The sequence below is a fragment of the Mastacembelus armatus genome, chromosome 21 (assembly GCF_900324485.2).
Source record: "Mastacembelus armatus chromosome 21, fMasArm1.2, whole genome shotgun sequence".
Classification (NCBI taxonomy): Eukaryota; Metazoa; Chordata; class Actinopteri; order Synbranchiformes; family Mastacembelidae; genus Mastacembelus; species Mastacembelus armatus.
In genome coordinates this window covers 16327853-16345627 of record NC_046653.1, presented here as the reverse complement: position 1 = coordinate 16345627, position 17775 = coordinate 16327853, and the positions used below count along the sequence as shown (strand labels likewise).

At 42.3% G+C, this 17775-nt stretch overlaps 3 protein-coding genes across 3 annotated transcripts in view; all 3 read right to left on the bottom strand.

Annotated features, from left to right (window-relative positions):
* bcl9 (BCL9 transcription coactivator) overlaps nt 1–3324 on the bottom strand; it is a 38944-nt gene extending 35620 nt beyond the window's left edge. The window contains exons 1-2 of the mRNA XM_026295577.2: nt 3232–3324; nt 1243–1414 (exon numbers count right to left, since the gene is read on the bottom strand). The gene's annotated coding sequence lies outside the window, so the exon portion shown is untranslated. The remainder of the gene's footprint in view (nt 1–1242; nt 1415–3231) is intronic.
* LOC113123469 (uncharacterized) lies at nt 2618–9268 on the bottom strand. The gene is made up of 7 exons (XM_026295578.1): nt 8031–9268; nt 7681–7754; nt 7275–7503; nt 4620–6622; nt 4215–4424; nt 3609–3749; nt 2618–3336 (listed from the first exon to the last, which is right to left on the bottom strand). Exons 1-6 carry the CDS (start codon nt 8323–8325, stop codon nt 3645–3647), a joined length of 2916 nt encoding a protein of 971 aa, XP_026151363.1. The 5' UTR covers nt 8326–9268; the 3' UTR covers nt 2618–3336; nt 3609–3644.
* Nucleotides 9269–10419: 1151 nt separating this feature from the next.
* On the bottom strand, nt 10420–17413 carry chaf1b (chromatin assembly factor 1, subunit B). The gene is made up of 14 exons (XM_026295234.1): nt 17315–17413; nt 16836–16982; nt 16227–16359; nt 15990–16110; nt 14757–14860; nt 14550–14646; nt 14364–14448; nt 14108–14201; nt 13933–14002; nt 13758–13849; nt 13466–13625; nt 12623–13177; nt 11519–11601; nt 10420–10627 (listed from the first exon to the last, which is right to left on the bottom strand). The coding sequence occupies exons 2-14, from the start codon at nt 16959–16961 to the stop codon at nt 10527–10529; spliced, it is 1821 nt and encodes a 606-aa protein (XP_026151019.1). The 5' UTR covers nt 16962–16982; nt 17315–17413; the 3' UTR covers nt 10420–10526.
* Between the last annotated feature and the right edge of the window lie 362 nt (nt 17414–17775).

Sequence of the window (17775 nt, the reverse complement as noted above, 5' to 3'; positions counted from 1 at the left end):
GTTTCATCATCTTTTCTTTTTTTTTTTTTTTGCTTTCTTTCTCTTGAGAGCAGGGGAGGGGGGAGAATGGAGGTGGGTTTTTTGGGGGGGGGTCTCATTCCCTGTCTTTTGTTGCTGCTGGGGAGAGAGAGTGCACATATCCACACAGAAAGCTCTCTCCAGCCCCATTCACACCCACACACCTCTCCCTCCCTCTCCCTCCCTCCATGCATGCATGCATGCATACACACACACACACACACACATCCACAAAGATACAACATCAAAGAGCCGACACCACCGAAGGATTACTTCAGCCACACACTGGCTCCTCAATCCGGGTCTGTTTCTGTTGTGGAACCCCCCTCTCGCCTGGCCTCACTTGGTACAGCCCAAGCATTCCTGCCAAGTAGCTTTCACACATGGAGGGGAAGCTTGTCTCAAGCAATTGCTGACAAGCTACAAACAAGACAGCCTCCTTTTCCCTCTCTCCCCCTTTCTCTCTCCCTCCCTCTCATCCCTACAACCGAGGCCTCCTCTAGTCCCTCCCGCTCTCACTCTTCCTTTCCACCCTCTCCATCCCCCTTCTTTTCCCTCCTCTATCCTTCTCTTCCTTCTATCTTCCTCCCTCTTCCCTCCCCCCTCTTCTCTCTCTCTCTCTCTCTCTCTGAGAATGTGGGGGCCCCACTAGCATAAATTGTCAGCTGTTCCTGGGCGTACTCTCCATGGCCCCCTAAACTCACATAAGCCTACACATGCAGTTGCTGGTGGGATAAGGGTAACCCAAGTCAGCCCTGCTGGTTATGAGTCTGAAAAAGTACACCAAGGCCCCCGAATAATGCTGCAGTGTGAGGGCACTGAGAGTAACTCTATAATAAGCTGCAACAGATACTGAGACCACTGGTATTCTAGGGTTTACATCGACATACTTTGTGTTTGTCCTTTTTAGTTCATTAATGCAAACACTGACATATTATTAGCCTGAGTCTTCATTATGCTCAGTGTTATGCACAGTGTGCAGTGTAATATCACCTTTGTGTACTCTGTACCCCTTTTCTGTAATCAAGGATGGTTTATCCACAGAAAAAACTCCCAAATGGGGACACTCAGTGTTATCCTTCTTCGAGTTGAATGTTTAAACCAATCATTAACCTTTTATTGTAGTTTTTGTAAATATCGCTTTGATGCCTGCTCTGTCGGATAATTACATGTAAGAATATGAATATTTTACAGCTCTCCAGAAGTCACCAACATAATACTCACATCCTCCTCATTTTGCCCCTGCTCCTGAGATACTTCACATCGGGGGTGTCTCGAGGTTTCCAGAGGCAGGGGGTTGATATGGATGGAACCATTTTGCAATGTACTCTTATTGTCACTGAGCAGCCATTGTTATCCACTAGTGTAGGCTGTCATCTAGTGTTGAGTTTAGGTACTGTTGGTTTAATAAAGAAAGGTTATTTTTTTTCAGAGCAGAGCAGTAGAAGACTCAAAGTTGGATAAACTAATACAGTGTTATGGCTATAGAGCTATTTTTGTGAATGAAACACCAGCAACAATCCTAAAAAGGTGGTATCAAAATATGGTTTTAGTTTTGATTAGTGCATATACTTTTGTAAAGCGCCAACAGTGTAAATGCAACAGAATTTGTGAATTGCAGAATGTTTCAAAACTCCATAAGAGTACAGTGTAAGAGTACAATTCGTACATCTGTAAAGACAAAAAAAAAAAAATACCTTAAGCTATTTTAGAGGGAAAACTAAAGAAAGAAAACCTCAAAGAAATCAGTTAAACACCTGTTGAAGCAAGCAGGCAAACCTGGTGGCAAAAGCTAAATTTGTATAATGGTCTTTAACAATTCAGTATAATTTTCCTCCATTTGAAACCTCCTTTTCCTCCAGTCCCAGCATTTTCTTATTGGGCCAATTTAAAAAAAGAACAGAAAACTACATTTCCATAGACCCCTGCTGTCCTTTACATGACTTACATCTGCAATTTTACAAGGCACATATACAAGTATATATATATATACACATGTATGTAAGCTTTATAGAATGGTCATTATGTTACATACTTAACATTTGCCTTGATTCCCATTTATAACTATAATGAAAAATATTGAAATTTAATTTTAAATTGGCTGAATCAGTTTCATTTCATAGTCATTGCACTTATAATAAACACATGATAAAATAACTAATTTTCTGGTATAAAAGAAGAAATCAGGAAAAAAAAGTTGTACTGTTTCTTAGGCAGCAATTCAATTAAATCAAGAGAGGATCCTACTGAATTTTAGATTGGTATGTCCATAGCTTTCTGGGATATTTGGGACAAACTCTATATTAAAATATATGTAATTAACCCAAGAATAACAAGATATAAAAGGCAAAGATTTATTCAGTCTTTTAACAGATAGGGAGAGACAGCCCATTTATTTCTAAAATCATGTCTGTGAAATAACTTTTTATGTGCACATTGCATTTAGTAAGAGGGGAACTTGAATTAAAACAAGTTGTGTTTGGATCAAAAAGAAAAGATCAATAAAACATCAGTACTGACACAGTTTTGTAGATTACTATTTAGAAATTCACATTAAAAAAAAAAAAAAAAAAAAATGTTTCCCTTTTTAAAAGTGGCAGCTTTAGAAAAGACAGTGGATTACAAATGGCCTGCAAACACACATGCAGTGACGTCACCATACCAGCCCTCAGTCAAATCCCCGACTTGTGGACTTTGCGATACTAGCAGATTAATATGCTGGAGGGAGAGTCAAGTCATTCACAAGTTAGCACACCAAAGGATACAGCCCACTGAAACAACCAAAGGACAGTCTCATACCTATGACCCCCCTCTCATTTCAAGTATTCGCTCCAATGGTTGCAAAACACTTCAAGTATTCCTGCCATGGACTCCAAACCTTCAGATTCATTACCATTTCTTAGGTTTACAACATAAGCTATAATATAAGTGCACTCAAAATTTATCTATACATAGAAAAATAATAACAATAAGTAGCAGTAATAGTTATAACAATTACTTTACATTTAACTTTATATACAACCGTGATGTTCTATCACATTATACCGTGGCATCACGTTCCCCCGCCCCCTGAGAGTAATGTTCAAGTTTAACCTTCTGTTGCTATGGAAACGCAAACAAGAACAGCATCCTTGGTTTGGTTATTTAAATAACATTAGTAATCACTGACAACGGCAATGATTAGAATCAGATTAATTATGCCTTTCCACAGACCGTTGTGCTTGTGTGTGACAGACGCATTATGTACAAACTGCTCATCGATCATGTGCCTCTGGGCTTCAGTTCGTTTGCTGGTGTCAGACATCGACAGCCTTTATCCTGGAAAATAAACATGAGTGTTAAGAAACACACAAGTTGCTTTAAAGAAAAATCAATGCTGATACTGAACATATGTGATCACTAGGCACTGTGGCAGACCAACAGTTCCCCTTCTGCAGCATGTTCATAGAGCGATGGTAAAATATACATTCATTTCCTCCTTTCAAGACTAAACAGCACCGCAAAGGATCATAGATGTCTGAACAAAACATGACGCATATCTGCAATTCAGTTAGTGCAGCTCAGCCTTGTAAGGTGTCACTCTCACCCACCTCGGTCTCCCTATGTGAGCAGATGCAACAGCTGCTTCAGGAACCAGCAACAATGCAGTTGCGGCATTTGTACAACTTGGGGTCATGGGTGCGGATGTGGTTCCGTACATTCCTTAGTCGAAAGAAGGTCTTACTGCAGAGCTACAGAGCACAGAGTGTAAGAAAGTCACCACAGAAATGACTGGGGAATAATCAGAGAAGCTTTGAACCATGTTGATAATACAGTTGTGATATCACAGTGTCTGACCAGAAGCTGTAACTATGCGACATATTTTAAGAGCCTGTGCTGTTCTTCTTGACAACTACAGTGATACTCAGATGTACTAACTACCACTGATTAGGGCTGTCACATTAGTAGGTGTGATCAAAGATGTCAACGCTAAAAACATTTCAACATCCATATTTTTCATCAGTGCATAATGTTTTTTTTTATTAGTGCTTTGTTTCATTGATGTCTTATCCATGTTGGATTTGTAACAGACTCAGTGTGGACACAAACTAGACCAGCAATGAAAATCAAAAATCCATTTTCCCCCCTCGCTCTAGACTAAATGAATCAAATTACAGGTGTGAAAGTCTAAATTATCCCTAGTCACGAGTCCTTACCGGACAGGGCCAGTGCTTGCCCTCGACGTGCCTGAGGCGATGCATGATTAGAGCATCACAGTCCTTGTAGGTAGCGGAGCACTGCAGACAGGCATGTGCCGCCTTTGGGACTTGACTACAAGGGCCTCTGAGCTGCTTCAGCCTAGCCCGACGTACAGCATCCAGGACGACACAGCTCCTGCTGCGCAAAGCAACGGCTTTAACTTGTTGCTGAAAAGAAGGTGGGGGAAAAAAAAAAATATATATATATATATATATGGATAAGTAATAATGTGATACTTTTATAGTTGCAGTGTTGTCATTTATACTATGACACTGGGAGTGATGCACCAAAGAAAACGTGCAAAGATTTAAGTAACATTAATGATTTACTTGTAATATATAACTACCCATCATATTGTCTACCTTCGGTATGGTCTGCCTATTCTTGGAACCAGAAGAGTTGGCCAGATGAAGAGTGCTGTTTCGGGAATTTGGCCGGGGTCTCTGTACCCTGTTTCGGCTCACTCTTCTCTCCTCCCTCTCCTTCTTCACCACAGGAAGAGCTGCTGGCCCTCTGGCTCGCAGCGTCCTGTGGGGGGACTCTTCGGCTCCAAATTTCTCCCTGACTTGTGACACGGAGCGTGTTAAGCAGATATCCACACTCTCCTCCTCTTTCTTTAGTCCTGCTATGGGTGCCCCGGCTGGCCGACAGAAGCTGAACAGAAAGCCTGAGTCCAGTAATTTGATGGGGGGCTTGCTCTGGCGTTTGCCCAGGTCTGGTGAGGGAGGATCAGGGAAAGGTCCACCAACTGGAACCGGTTCTGCTGGCTCCTCTTTAATGACTTTGTACAGAGGGTGACTGTAGATGGATGAAGGAAGTGGATGTTCTGATAAATGAAGCCCACCAGGTTCGTTATCATTCACTCTCAGTCTGTTGTCCATGACACCCCTCATTCCCTGGCTCCCCACCTTCCTCCCCTCCTCTCTGGGCTTACACTTTGTCTTCTCTACCTCTCTTGTGGAACCCCGCTTACACCTGGCCTTTGTTGCTGGACGACTGCTGTTGTAACGCGGCGTTTTGACTGTGTCTACAGTCACCTTATTTCTAGCCCGTGTCCTCTGTGATGGTGAGGAAGTCGCTTGGTCACACAGGTGATTTGATGCAAAAGAGAAACCTGAGATAGAGTACTCTGCTGGTTCTGATTTGAACTTGACTGTGCTTCTCACAAGGGTTTTTTTGGTTTTGCGTCGCAGAGACTGCTGGGCAGGAATCTGGGCAAAGTCACCCCTCCTCACTGACCGTCTGAGTTCTCTCCCCCCGAAGGAAGGCCTGGATACAGGCTGGAACATGTCTGGTAACACACCTTTGCTTCGCATGCTCCTGTCACTTGGAGGGACATGCTGCTGGACAGTCTTTGGCCTCTTTGTTGTAATATGCTCACTGCCGACTGGACCCACAGGCTTGGTCTTTGCTGACTTGCTGAGCAGGCGAGTGTTGACGGGATTACAGAGGGGAAGTGACAGCGCCATATCCCCATATGGGACCCCCGGGGAGGTGGCGCGGGGTTTCCGTCGCTTGGTCAGTGAATAGTTATTTGCTTTGAGCTTCCTCAGTCGTTTCTTTTGTCTCCAGCCAATGAGATCTTCTGGTCTGGGGAGGAGAGCAGTTCTTTGCAGACCCAGAACATTCATCAACTTGTACTTTTCCTCTGCTCTCGCATAGTCCTCTTCATCCTCTCCAACCTCCTCTACTTCCCGCTTCACCCTCACTGGGCTGCACGCAGCACTAGGCTTCGACGTGGAGGTGTGTGAGAGCCGAGTGATAGAGGGAGGTTTTCTGTTTCGTCGAGGGCTCTCTGGCATGGGCAGCAATCTCTGAACCTCCTTTGCAGCTCCAGGAATGGAGCGGAGAAGATGGGTGTTTGATGGAGACAGGGATGAGTAATTCTGTGACTGAAGGCTTGCTATGGCATGTCGAGGTGTAGTAGGTTTCTTTGAAGAGGGAGATTTGAAGTCCATGAGTTTCATCCTGTGTGAGGGACTCAGAGGGAGCCCATTATGACCTTTTGTTGTTCTGCGCAAAGTGCGCCTGCGACTCCCGTCTAAAGACTCATTTGATTCATCCAAAGTCAGACTGAAGCTTTGATTCATGTTGTCTTCTAATTCCAAAACCCTCTTCCTTTTGCTTTCCCTCTGCTGGTGGTGATGCTCATGGCACACACCAGCAGCACAGGCTGAGGCAAAACCCTTGCCAGCACGTAGCTGCTTTTCCTGCTCTTTCATGAGAGCAGAGCAGGCTTCCACTGCAGGCCACATGCCCAGGTGGCGGGCCATGGCGATGACTTCAGGTAGATCCTCCTGGCGGACACACAGCGTGGAGGAGTAGGAGAACTCCAGCAGAGACAGAAGGCTGTCTTCACTGAAACCTGAAGGGGGGAAAAAAAAAAGAGGAGACTTTAATTAGATATACTGAACCCTAGTCAATCAGTAGTAAACAGAGCATCAGATAGAGAGCAGGAAGAATTGGAGCAAAGTGTAAACAGGACGGTAGGAGACAGTTTAACAGTTGATTTAATCAGAGACGTCTATCTGAACACACATCAAAGACATGAGTAAATGAGAAGACGGACTATGGCTGTGAGCCAGTTCAGAGCCTGGATCCTCTAATCAGAATAGGTCACAACTTTGACCTGTTTCATAATGTCTTTGAAACACAGCTGAAACATGCAACCTGAACTGCTTGGCAAGACTAACAGTGTCATCTCCAGTCAAAGTGTATTTATACAATAGGTGTTCTAACTGAATGACTTTCATTTTAAACTGCTGGTTTGCTAAAAGTCAAAATGTGGGCTTTGGAAAATTACAGTGAGCAAGAGTAACAAAAATAAAGATGAGGTTATGCTAGAAAAGAGTTAGTTTGTACATTGTGCTGCCTCACTAAGATCATAATGGCTACACTTGATGGTAGAGTGAAAATCTGAATCATAGAGACATAACACAAAATATTTTGTGATAATGCTAAAGTTAAAAAGATCGATGGATGGAAGATCTCTTTGGCCTCCGGGAATCTGGTCTCACCTGTGAGATCTATGTCCGCTTTCATGCTCAGGTCCATCTCCGCGAAGATTTCCTGGAAGTGATCACTGACGGCTGCCAGAACGGCTCTGTGGGCCGAGTAGGATTGGCCGTTTGTCCGCAGGGTAATGTCACAGAACAGTCCTGCTTCCCGCTGGCTCCTCAGCTTGCTCAGCATGTCGGTGCTGTGTGACGCTACGGTCTTTGTGACACATCCTCTGCCACCCAGCTCCTGAGAGGCAAAGACACAAAGACGGAAGCAGACAGAAAGGCATCATTATGGGAATATAACGTGTGACAAAACACTTGTAGGAGACATCTACCAATGTGAGAGCAAGACTTAGCGAGAATGATTGCAAGAAAGTGTGAATTTAGATGTGTGAAATGCATGAAAATGAGAACAACTTACCTCTGTTTTCTTGGTGCGCAGACTCTGACACTCTGAACAGCTTAGGACAAAATCTCTGATCTGGAAGTACATTCCTGTGAAGAAAACAGTTTTACAAACATCAGAATAGAAGAGAGGAAAAAATAGGCTGGGATCTGTGGCACAGCTACAATGACACATGGACAAAGAGACATCACTCATATCTGAGTAGGCTTCTCAATCTTTGATTCAATCAGTGGTGTGTGTGGCTGTTCTGAATACTCTATTTAGAAATAAACTGTAGTTTGATGTCGATAAGATAAACAGTAAGAAGTTACAAGTCACATGCTCTGACATGCAGTCAGATCTGAGGCACAGAGTGATGTCCATACCCTCCCACCAGTAGTTTTCTGCCACACATTTGTAGGTCTCCTCCAGGGAAAGGTGTTGCTGGCCTGGGCGTCGCTGATGAAAGGTGGAGATGGCCTCCTGTCTCCGATCCTCATCCAAAACCTCTCGGTAATTGATGAAGCCCTTCTCCAGCTTCCTGCGGTACAGCAGCCCGTCTATCACCTCAAAGTTTGACGACCACCGGGCCTGAACTCCTTTAGTGTTCCCGAATGACTCTGGACAAACCGTGTCACAGTTCGTGTAATGAGCGTTGGCGTGGGTGCAATCGCTGGTCATTTTTAATGAAAGGATGGGTCGCAGCCTCTTCCTGTGTGAATTAAATCAAACGCTCCCTCTTTTGGTTCGGCCCCGAACCAAACTTTAGTCACCGTCCGGAGCCTGAGTCCACGTGGATACGGTGACAGCAGACAACAGACCACCGACCTAACAATAAGCCCCAACAAACACTGACACCCCGCTATAACCGGGACTGTAGCGTCCACTAGATCAGGCCAGTTAGCTGCAATCAACCGTGACGTCTCTCATTATGTTCGACAAAAGCTCGTTTTTCTCCGCTACAAAGTCGCTGTCAGATGGGGGTCAGCAACATTTCACTGGTCTGTCCTGCTGTCAGTAACGGCATCACTGGTCCTCCCAAACAGTTGTGACTAACATCCCTACATTTTCTCTACAGCTGCACTTTCTGTTTGGAAAACATTACTGTACAATTTGGGCACTTATAGCGCTAACAGCAACAGAAAGGTTCGCCTGTGTAGATAATAAATGAACCGAGCCAAGTGATGTGAAGTCACCAGTTACACGGACACGGAAAGAGCCTTCACCGCCAACCTCTCGCCAGCAGTCCGCCTGCCATCTGTTTCAGGGGTCGGGAGTGGCCTCCGGGGCTGGATGACGGCGGGCAGCCTCACCTCTGGCGTTAACTTGGGATTTCTTTTCGCCAACTCGAGTCGGAAGCAACATGATGACGCAGCTATCGGCTCAGCATCGCCACTTGAACGACCTAAAAGCGAGGTTGTCTCTGCGATCAGCTCGAAATGTTGCAAATCATCGCCGGTTCCTCTCAGAAACGAGCCAACGCGCTTCGTTTACAAGCCCGACATAGTTCACACGCCTCTCGTTGGCGCAAAACCAGTCTGGTGCTCAATTAATCCAAAATTTCCAACTCGTAACCTTCTGTTTGTTGCTAATCAGCAGACTAACCGACACAACCGCTCCCCGCCTTCAGACAAAAGCCATTAGCAGAAGCTTTAAAGATCCTCGGTCAGATGGAATACGATTGGTCGACGGAGCTGCCAATCGAATTAGTTTTCGTTCTATGATAGTCAAGATAGGTTGCTCGCTCACGATGCGAGTACTGTTTGCTTCACTTGCTGTGCGCACGCACACACTGTGGATATTACAGTAAAGCATCAGTTTCAATCTCTAATAGCAACAAATCAAGCCTGGGTCAGTATCAGGACACTGCATGCTCATTACTGCATTTCAACCTGTAGTGCATTTTAAAATAAAATATGATCAAATGCAGCTGTCAAATTGTAATCAAAACAAAGTAATACCTTTAGAGAAATAAGACTATACAAATCTGAGCACACAGCATTTATGCAAAAGTCTGAATTTGAAATAACAAAGCAACAAAAGCATCTGAAAACCTTTGATGTATGTATTGAATATTATGTATTATTTGTTAAAAGAAAAAAAAAAAAAAAAGGCCTAGCCTTACCTTACATTACAGAAAGTCCTACCTTCATACAAGGCAGAATCATGAGCGTGGTTCTTTGCTGCATCAGTTTTATGCCCTGCATTGACCATAAACGGAAACCTAGCTGCAGCCCCGACTCAAATAGTCATGAATGCATACCTACTTTGTTAAATAGCCAAGTCTTCACTAAAAGTGTAAGAATGGCTTCAGAGCTATACACCTTGAAATCAGCCTATGAATAATATACCAAAAAAAAAAAGCTGTTAGCAGCTCGAAATTATGAAAACATACATCACCCTACAGCCATTCGATACAAACCACTTAAAATGTACTGTATACAGAATGTTCTTTATTAGACAATAAGAAAATTACACTCAACCTTTCATTGCTTGGAGTGTAGTTAGAATTTCACAATCACATGCTGTTGATAAGAAATGAGAATTTTTATTTTTACAACAGCACTTCAGAATTTAAATGTCACACAGATCAAATATAATAGTTACCTGTTCACTAAATGATATAAAACACATCCCTAAAATAATGAATTTAAGCAAACTTAGAGCAATGCAGTTTTGATTTATAGCCAAGTACAGTATAAGAGGTTAAAACCTCATATAGTTAGATTATGTACAGACATATTAACACAAACACAATGCTATTGCACAATTGGATTGTATTAATACAAAGCCTCACTGGTTGTACTGAGGCTTCTTTACCTGCTGCTCTCTGCTGTACGTACTTTGTTGTTGATGCAGGGCCACAATGTTCCCAGTAAACACTAAACCTTGGTGCAGCTGATCTTTGCTGATGGGTCAGCGGTCTTGGGCCGTTTGGACTCTGGAGGCTGGCATACTGGATCAGAGGGAGGAGAAGGACGTTCTGGAGAGATACCAATGAAGAGGAAGTGTTACACAACACAGGCTCATTCTGTGCTGTGATATAAGACACTGCGTGCAATGTGCAAGACACTTAATAGAATTTGGTCAATATTTATATAACAAATAAGGAAAGTGAAATACAGAGACTAGTTGCAACTACAGCGACATGCTTGATATAAATGATGAAGTCAGGGCATGGTGGTAATCCAAATGTTTCCATGGCTCATTGGCTGTTTTATTAAATTTAGAAAATATTTCAATTTTACTACAATTTTGGGGTCTCATTTTAATAGTTCTGGGCTGTCTTCCCATCACAAATAACCACTGCACTGAAGTTAATCGTTCACATCAGTTTCAGCACTAAAACAAAAATGTCTAGGCAACAAACATGAGCAGTGAGATAATTATAAAGCCTTAAAACAAACCTACTGATCAGCCAAACATTTAGAAAAGCAAAAACAAAAGCAAAAACATTTTTTAATCCAAATGGTCTGTTGTAAACACCCTTCAGTCTGTAGACCAACTTCCTGGTTCAACTTTGTCATACCGTACTTTCCGTAGTATGCACACAGATTTGTTTTGCAGTGGAAGTTTATTACAGACATCCGAGGTGCAGTAGCTCTCACATTTACCTCCAAACAAAGTAATCTATTTGGCTGCTTTTGTGTCTTGCGCCATGGGACTGTACTGTAGCAGTATAGCTGTTTCCAATTCTCAGAAATTACTCTAATGAGTACAGGTTTATCACACCCAATAACAAATGATCAATACTCCAAAAATAAAACCCAAAATGTAATATTAATAGATTTGCTGCTAAGCTCAAGGGCATATACATGTGATTTAAATGCTATAATTGTTTAAATTTTGTATGGAAGCAGCTGCCCTTACTAACCATGTTTGGCCTTCTCGGTGGAGGAAGGAGTGCTGAACAGTGAAGTAGAAGATCGGGATGCAATGGGAGTCAATGACACTCTCCTGTAAACAACAACAACAAAAAAAGCACACATGATAAAGAGGCTTCACACATGATCTCTACAGAAAACACACGGGCTAAAATCTGAAAATAAAATGTACTCTTCCTCAGTGGACAAAGTTAATCACTGTTGGACTCAACTTATTCTCATCTTTGTTCATCTAAATCAGGCGTTGCTTAGTGGTAAAGCTTGTCAAATGTTCCAAGTTACAGATACAAGGCAAAAACAAAAGCATGTGCAGGCCTGCCATTGTTCTACAAGCAGTCTGACAGAATGATTATTATTTTATTATCAGTGGGGGGTCCAACGAATCCCTCATACCAGTGAGGGCTTTGTTCTGACTGCCAGTACTGAGCACATGCAAGCTAACAGAAACATCACAAACCTATCAGGGCTAATTATAATTCTACTTTCTAGAATACATATATAAAAAAGGTATTTTATACATTTTAAAGAACACAGTGCTTTTCTTACACTTTGGTCTCATATGTGCCAACTATGATTGTAGAGATAATCAGCTTAGCTACTTTAATCATTAGGAGGCAGCGAGGTGGAAACAGTATAGACTGTGTACTTACTTCCTTATTCTGACTGCAGTCAAAACACATTTGAATAGTATTTCCATACTTTGCCATGCATACGCTTGTCTGAGGCGACATGTGTTCTTCACACTGCCTACAGTTCATCTAAACAGATCTTTTAATACCATTAGTATTTTATAGTTAAAAATTAATTCTGCTGTGTGAATACTAACTCATAGCACTCCAGTGAATTTTATGTTAAACGCACAGTAAATTAAAGACTCATGGTGACCACTTTTTCTGTCCTGGCTCCGTGATTGTGAGTTTCCTCAACTGGCAGCCAGATCAGGCAACTCTTCAGTGTTTTAAATTGTTCAAACAATAAAACTGTACTCGTACTCATATAAAGGCTCAAACCTTTGATGCTGCAGTAACAGAGGAATTCTCCGTTTTACTTTCTCTCACTCTGACAGTCAACATAATTCTCACCCTTGTATTTACCTTGGGGTGGGCCCCTTTGTGGCGGTTGTGCCCTTAGGGGTAGTGAGCCCAGCAGTATTGGCACTATTAAAGACTTTAGGGGTGGAGGGTGTAAGGGGTGTTGTGGATAAATTGGTGGGGGTGAGGGGGGCGATGCGTGGTTGCGGAGTAGATGGTGCGCTTGTGCTCCCAGATGTTGGCGTTTGGGGTGCTGATGAAGCTTTGGGTGTAGTGGGCTTTCCCCAGCCCTCCAGGGTGTTAAGGGTGATCCTACGGGGCTGGGGTTTAGGTTTAGCACTGGGGGTGCTCTTCTTCTCATCTGGTGGGGTAACAGATGGGGCGTCTTTGCCAAGACTGGTTTGAGATGAGGGAGTCTGGGATGAGCTTGATGGCTGGGAGACAGGAGATGATGTCCTGTCTGACTTCTTGCCCTTTTTCTCAACACCGCTGTTTGGGACAAAGACCTCCAATAGCGGGGGTTCCTTTAGTGGTGTGCCCAGCTCCCCAGGTGAGAAGGACAGGAAGGAGCAGTAGCCATCTGTGGAGGACACCGCCAAGAAGGAGCCGTCGCGAGACCTAACTCAGATATAAGAGAAACATGTCAGTGGAATGCTGAAGCATGAATTGCGACACATGGTTTCATAAATCCATCCACTGACATTTGTAAGAATCTTGTGTTAAAGGAAAGATTTACATGAAACAAATTTTGCAATCCTGTCCACAAAGGATGTAGAGACATTTCTTTCTAGTGTTATTTAAATCTAAGACATAGGGCACATGCACCACATTTGATGCCTGCAGCTGATGACTTAAAAAGGTGTTTAGTTATTTAACATAAGACAACAGAAGAAAGTGTTACTTTACCAGGTAAGATCACTGAGTGTGTGGTAGTGGATGTTGGACACCAGGCCAAAAGGAAGCGTCTGCTGAGTGTCATACAAGAATATAGAGTCCTCAGATGCCACTGCAAACACCATTCGATAAGGCAACTGGAAGATGTTGGGAAGAGGCTGGACAGAGCCATCTGCGGAACAAAAATTGTGGAATATGAAGGACATGTAGTATTTAGAAAATATGGACCTAAAGAGTGCAGACAATCAAAAAGGAAAAACTATTATTAGTTGTGTCTATTAACTAGAGGAGTAAATGTTCTTGCCTTCTCCCTTCTTGGTCCTCAGTTCAAAGTAGACAGGGCAGCAGCGCACAGCCAGCGTGGCTTTAGTTGGACACGGCAAATGGGCAACAGGCCTATAAGACACAGGGATGTGTACATCACTGACCAGCATTAATAGAGCCATCACCAACTATGAATATCATGTCACCAAAGCTACCTCTTGAGGCTTTTCCGGGAAAAGATGTACGTGGTATTTATGATATTTTCTCCGATCTCCACACATCCAGCTGAATCGAACAGGTGACAACAGAAAAAGGAATTTGGTTTATGTAAATTATGTTCACCAGGACATTTCAACAAAATTTCACCAGATAAACATGACATGTGTGTACCTGGGGCAAGCAGGAAAGACCCATCTGGTGTAAATGAAAGACGTCGGAAGAACGACCTCATGCTGTCGTCATGGAACATTCTGTACTGTTTGACCTGTGAAGGTACAAAGATGTGCACCACTGTCACTCATTTAAGTACAGAGTCTGAAGTTATTGGTTTAAATTCAGAATTTTAAGAGATAATAGGAACAGTAAGAAAAACATCTGGAAGCATCATAAACAAGTATGAGACTACAGGTGGCCAATTTATACTGACCTCCCCATCTCCAAGTGGCCCAGAGCTCATTTTACTGATGCAGAAGGCCTTCTTCTTGGTGTGAGTGCTGTACACACGCATCACCCTGGAGGCGAGGAACAACAAAAACATCAAGCTGTTGAAACTCCACTGTCAGCGACTGGTGACTAGTTAACACCAAATACATTCAGGATGTTGTGGTAGTACCTGTCACAGCTGAGGGTGGCAACATATTGGCCCAGAGGATCCCAGGTCACCCCCTGGACATAGCTCTTATGGTCATTCAAAATACACAGCTTCTGTCCTGGACCACAAAAAAATTGTAACAATAAACGCAAAGCTAAAATAAGACATATCATCATCTCTTCTAATGTACAAAAATAACACATACTGTAGTTATCACTACAATCAAACCTTTGTTGATGTCCCACATTATCGCAGTGTTGTCAACAGACCCAGACACCATGAAATTTCCATCCCGTGTCCAGCAGATATCATACACATCCTCTATGTGTCCCCTGAAAACAATCAAATTATAAATAATCTCCCACACTATTACTACTACTAATACGAATCACACCATTACAGTTATTAAATTTAGAGAAAACAAAACAATGGTGTTTATCATGGTGTTTATTATCATCATTATTATCTGACTCAGTGTATCAGAATTAGTATTCTATTTTTTGGCCTTTTAGTAACTTTATGTACTCTCATACTGTAATGTCAGTGAAGCCAGACTCTGGTTAAGCTTATTTTTCCATGCAGCAGAGCTACATTATCTAAAAACTACACAAGACACACCAGTGAACCACACTGCTGGGCATGTTTCTATAAGGCATGTCTTTTTCTCAAATCAGGAGCTCCAGCATCTAAGATTGCCCATTGCATTTTCAGTCTTAAATGCCAAAAAGAATCAACTGCACATGCTCTGTTCATACTACACTAGCTTCTCATGCTGTGCAGCACAGGTGTTTTTAATAGTTTTTGGACAACAACTGAAGTCTAAGGCATCTACAAGTAAGACTAACCAGGGTCTGGATTCACAGACCTTATGGTGAGTGCATAAAATTTCTTGTTGATTTTAGTCTCTGGATGAGATTAATGGAAAATAGCATCATAGAAAATCACAAGCCCTACCCCTCTCATTAGAAGCCTCGCAGCAAACAGACATTAAAATGAACCTTCCTTCAAATGTTAATGTACTTGCAAATGCCATGCAGCCAGGAAAGTGAAACTGAAGATAGGCTGACTTTTACAATAGGACAAAGATCCAAAGCATACCTTAAAGTCCACCATAAACTTCTTCAAGAAACAAGATGGACTGAATATGATCATTTTGGCAAAATAGGCAAGATCAGGTGTAGTTAGAAGATAAGACAAGATCACTACACAGTGATGTAATATCCTAGGAGGTAACATTGTGCAGTTCTGACCAATATAATGTGCTGCTAGATGACATTTAATTTCATTTTGACAAATGTTAAATGGGTTTTAACTGTGGTGCTTGAATCTCGCACTGTTCCATTGCTGTGGTCACATCAAAATGAAAAGCAAGGCTGTGTTTTCTGACAAAGTATTATTGTCAGTCTGAACACCAACCAAGAATCAAAAGAAAGGAGTTAGAAATTGTGATTAGTTCTGCACCTCAGTGTCTTGACCACAGACCAGCTCTCCTTGTTGAGCTGAGCATCTTCATCTTCCTGGAACACAGGAGCCTGCTCAGGCTCCTTAGAGTCATTGAGCTTCCACAGCAGAATCGATGCATCTGTATTAAATAAAAAGCACACAATTACCAAGGGGCACAGTGCTTGCAATTCAGTATTTTGAATATCACACCATCAGTGCCTTTTAAAGTTTTTCATTACATAATATCTGACATACCATCTCCACCTGAGGCAAGGAGCTCTCCATTAGGGTTAAAGCGCACTACGTTGACAGCTTTGGTGTGTCTAGCCAGATTAGACAAAAACTCCACCACTGCCTTCCCATCAGGGCCAGCGTCTACCCGCCACAGCTGCGTAAACATCAGGGCAAAAGATCTTTTGTCATAATTGTATGCACCATATTTGCCCATTTTGCAAACATCTTTGAAAATAACATTTTTTAATTGTTCCACTGTAAAACATGGCTGTTTAAGGATGATCTATTTTATGGTATACTGCAATTTGATTAATATCGTATGAGGCTTTTTTACCATACACATGTATTTCACTGGGACAAAGTTTGTTGGACCAACTGGTTAAATATACAAGCATTGTATTCATGAAATAAGTGCTTCTTTGGTAGAACCACATTTAACACTTTCTGGACATGGAAATGTCCTTGTACATAGTCAATATGAAAGGGCCCCTTTGCTGGTCTGGCAAATTATTACTCTCACAAACTACTACTGATGTTACTACCGTCTCCTTCGACCTCTATGTTGGTATTTATGGTCAAACTCATGCAGGATTGTTTTAATCAGGTCTTCTCCGTCCTCTCTCCACTCACCCTGACTGTGGTGTCCACTCCAGCTGTGGCCAGTCGATGAACGCGGCCATCAGGACTGTGCTGGAAGTCCACACTGTAGACCGGCTCCTTGTTGTGCCAGGCGATCTCACAAGTTACCACCTTCATGTCTTTATATCGAACAACGACCTATGGGGAGGAACATGTTAGTAACATTACTCCATACCGTTTTTAAATGTACTCTAATTGTCACTACATACTGATAAATGATGGCTGTGTATTATGGGTTACAAACAACAACAGATTAACGTTAGACAGAACAATAAAACCGCTAACCGGGACCTGAATGCTACAGAGCTAATTATCAGAGCTAACACCGTCACCGAACACAAACCCGACTACATATGTCAAACTAACCGCTCACTAACAAACATGCTATTTATGTAAACTCTTGATTAACGTGACTTAGTTCTTATTTAGTCTTTGAAATTAAGCTATCTCGAAGTAATTTAGTCGTTTACCTCCACCGTGCGGTTGAAGTACTTGATAATTTCCCGCGTCCGATTCGTTCAAAACTTCCGGGGACTGGACTGCGATGATTGGGCAACTTCCGGAAGCGGAAGTGGCCTATCAGTAACATTGATTTTTTTGTTCTTGTCAAAACACTTATGCATTATCATAATGATAGCATTCAGCACAATATAGCTAAAATCTGTCAAGAGGACAATCCTTAGTGGATAAACTTCACCTCGTTGCAACAGTTAGGGCTCTCATACTGCAGAATAACTCTAGACTGATACAGATAAATACTTTATTGATCAGCATTCATTAGCAACATACAAAAAAACGGGATTATAACAACACAGTAACCCACATCTCTCCTCCCATATTATACTCAACAGTAAACTATAAACACTAAACATCGTACACAAGCCTGCACTTTGTTCAGTTTTGTTATGTTGTTTTGTATTATGTTTTTGTA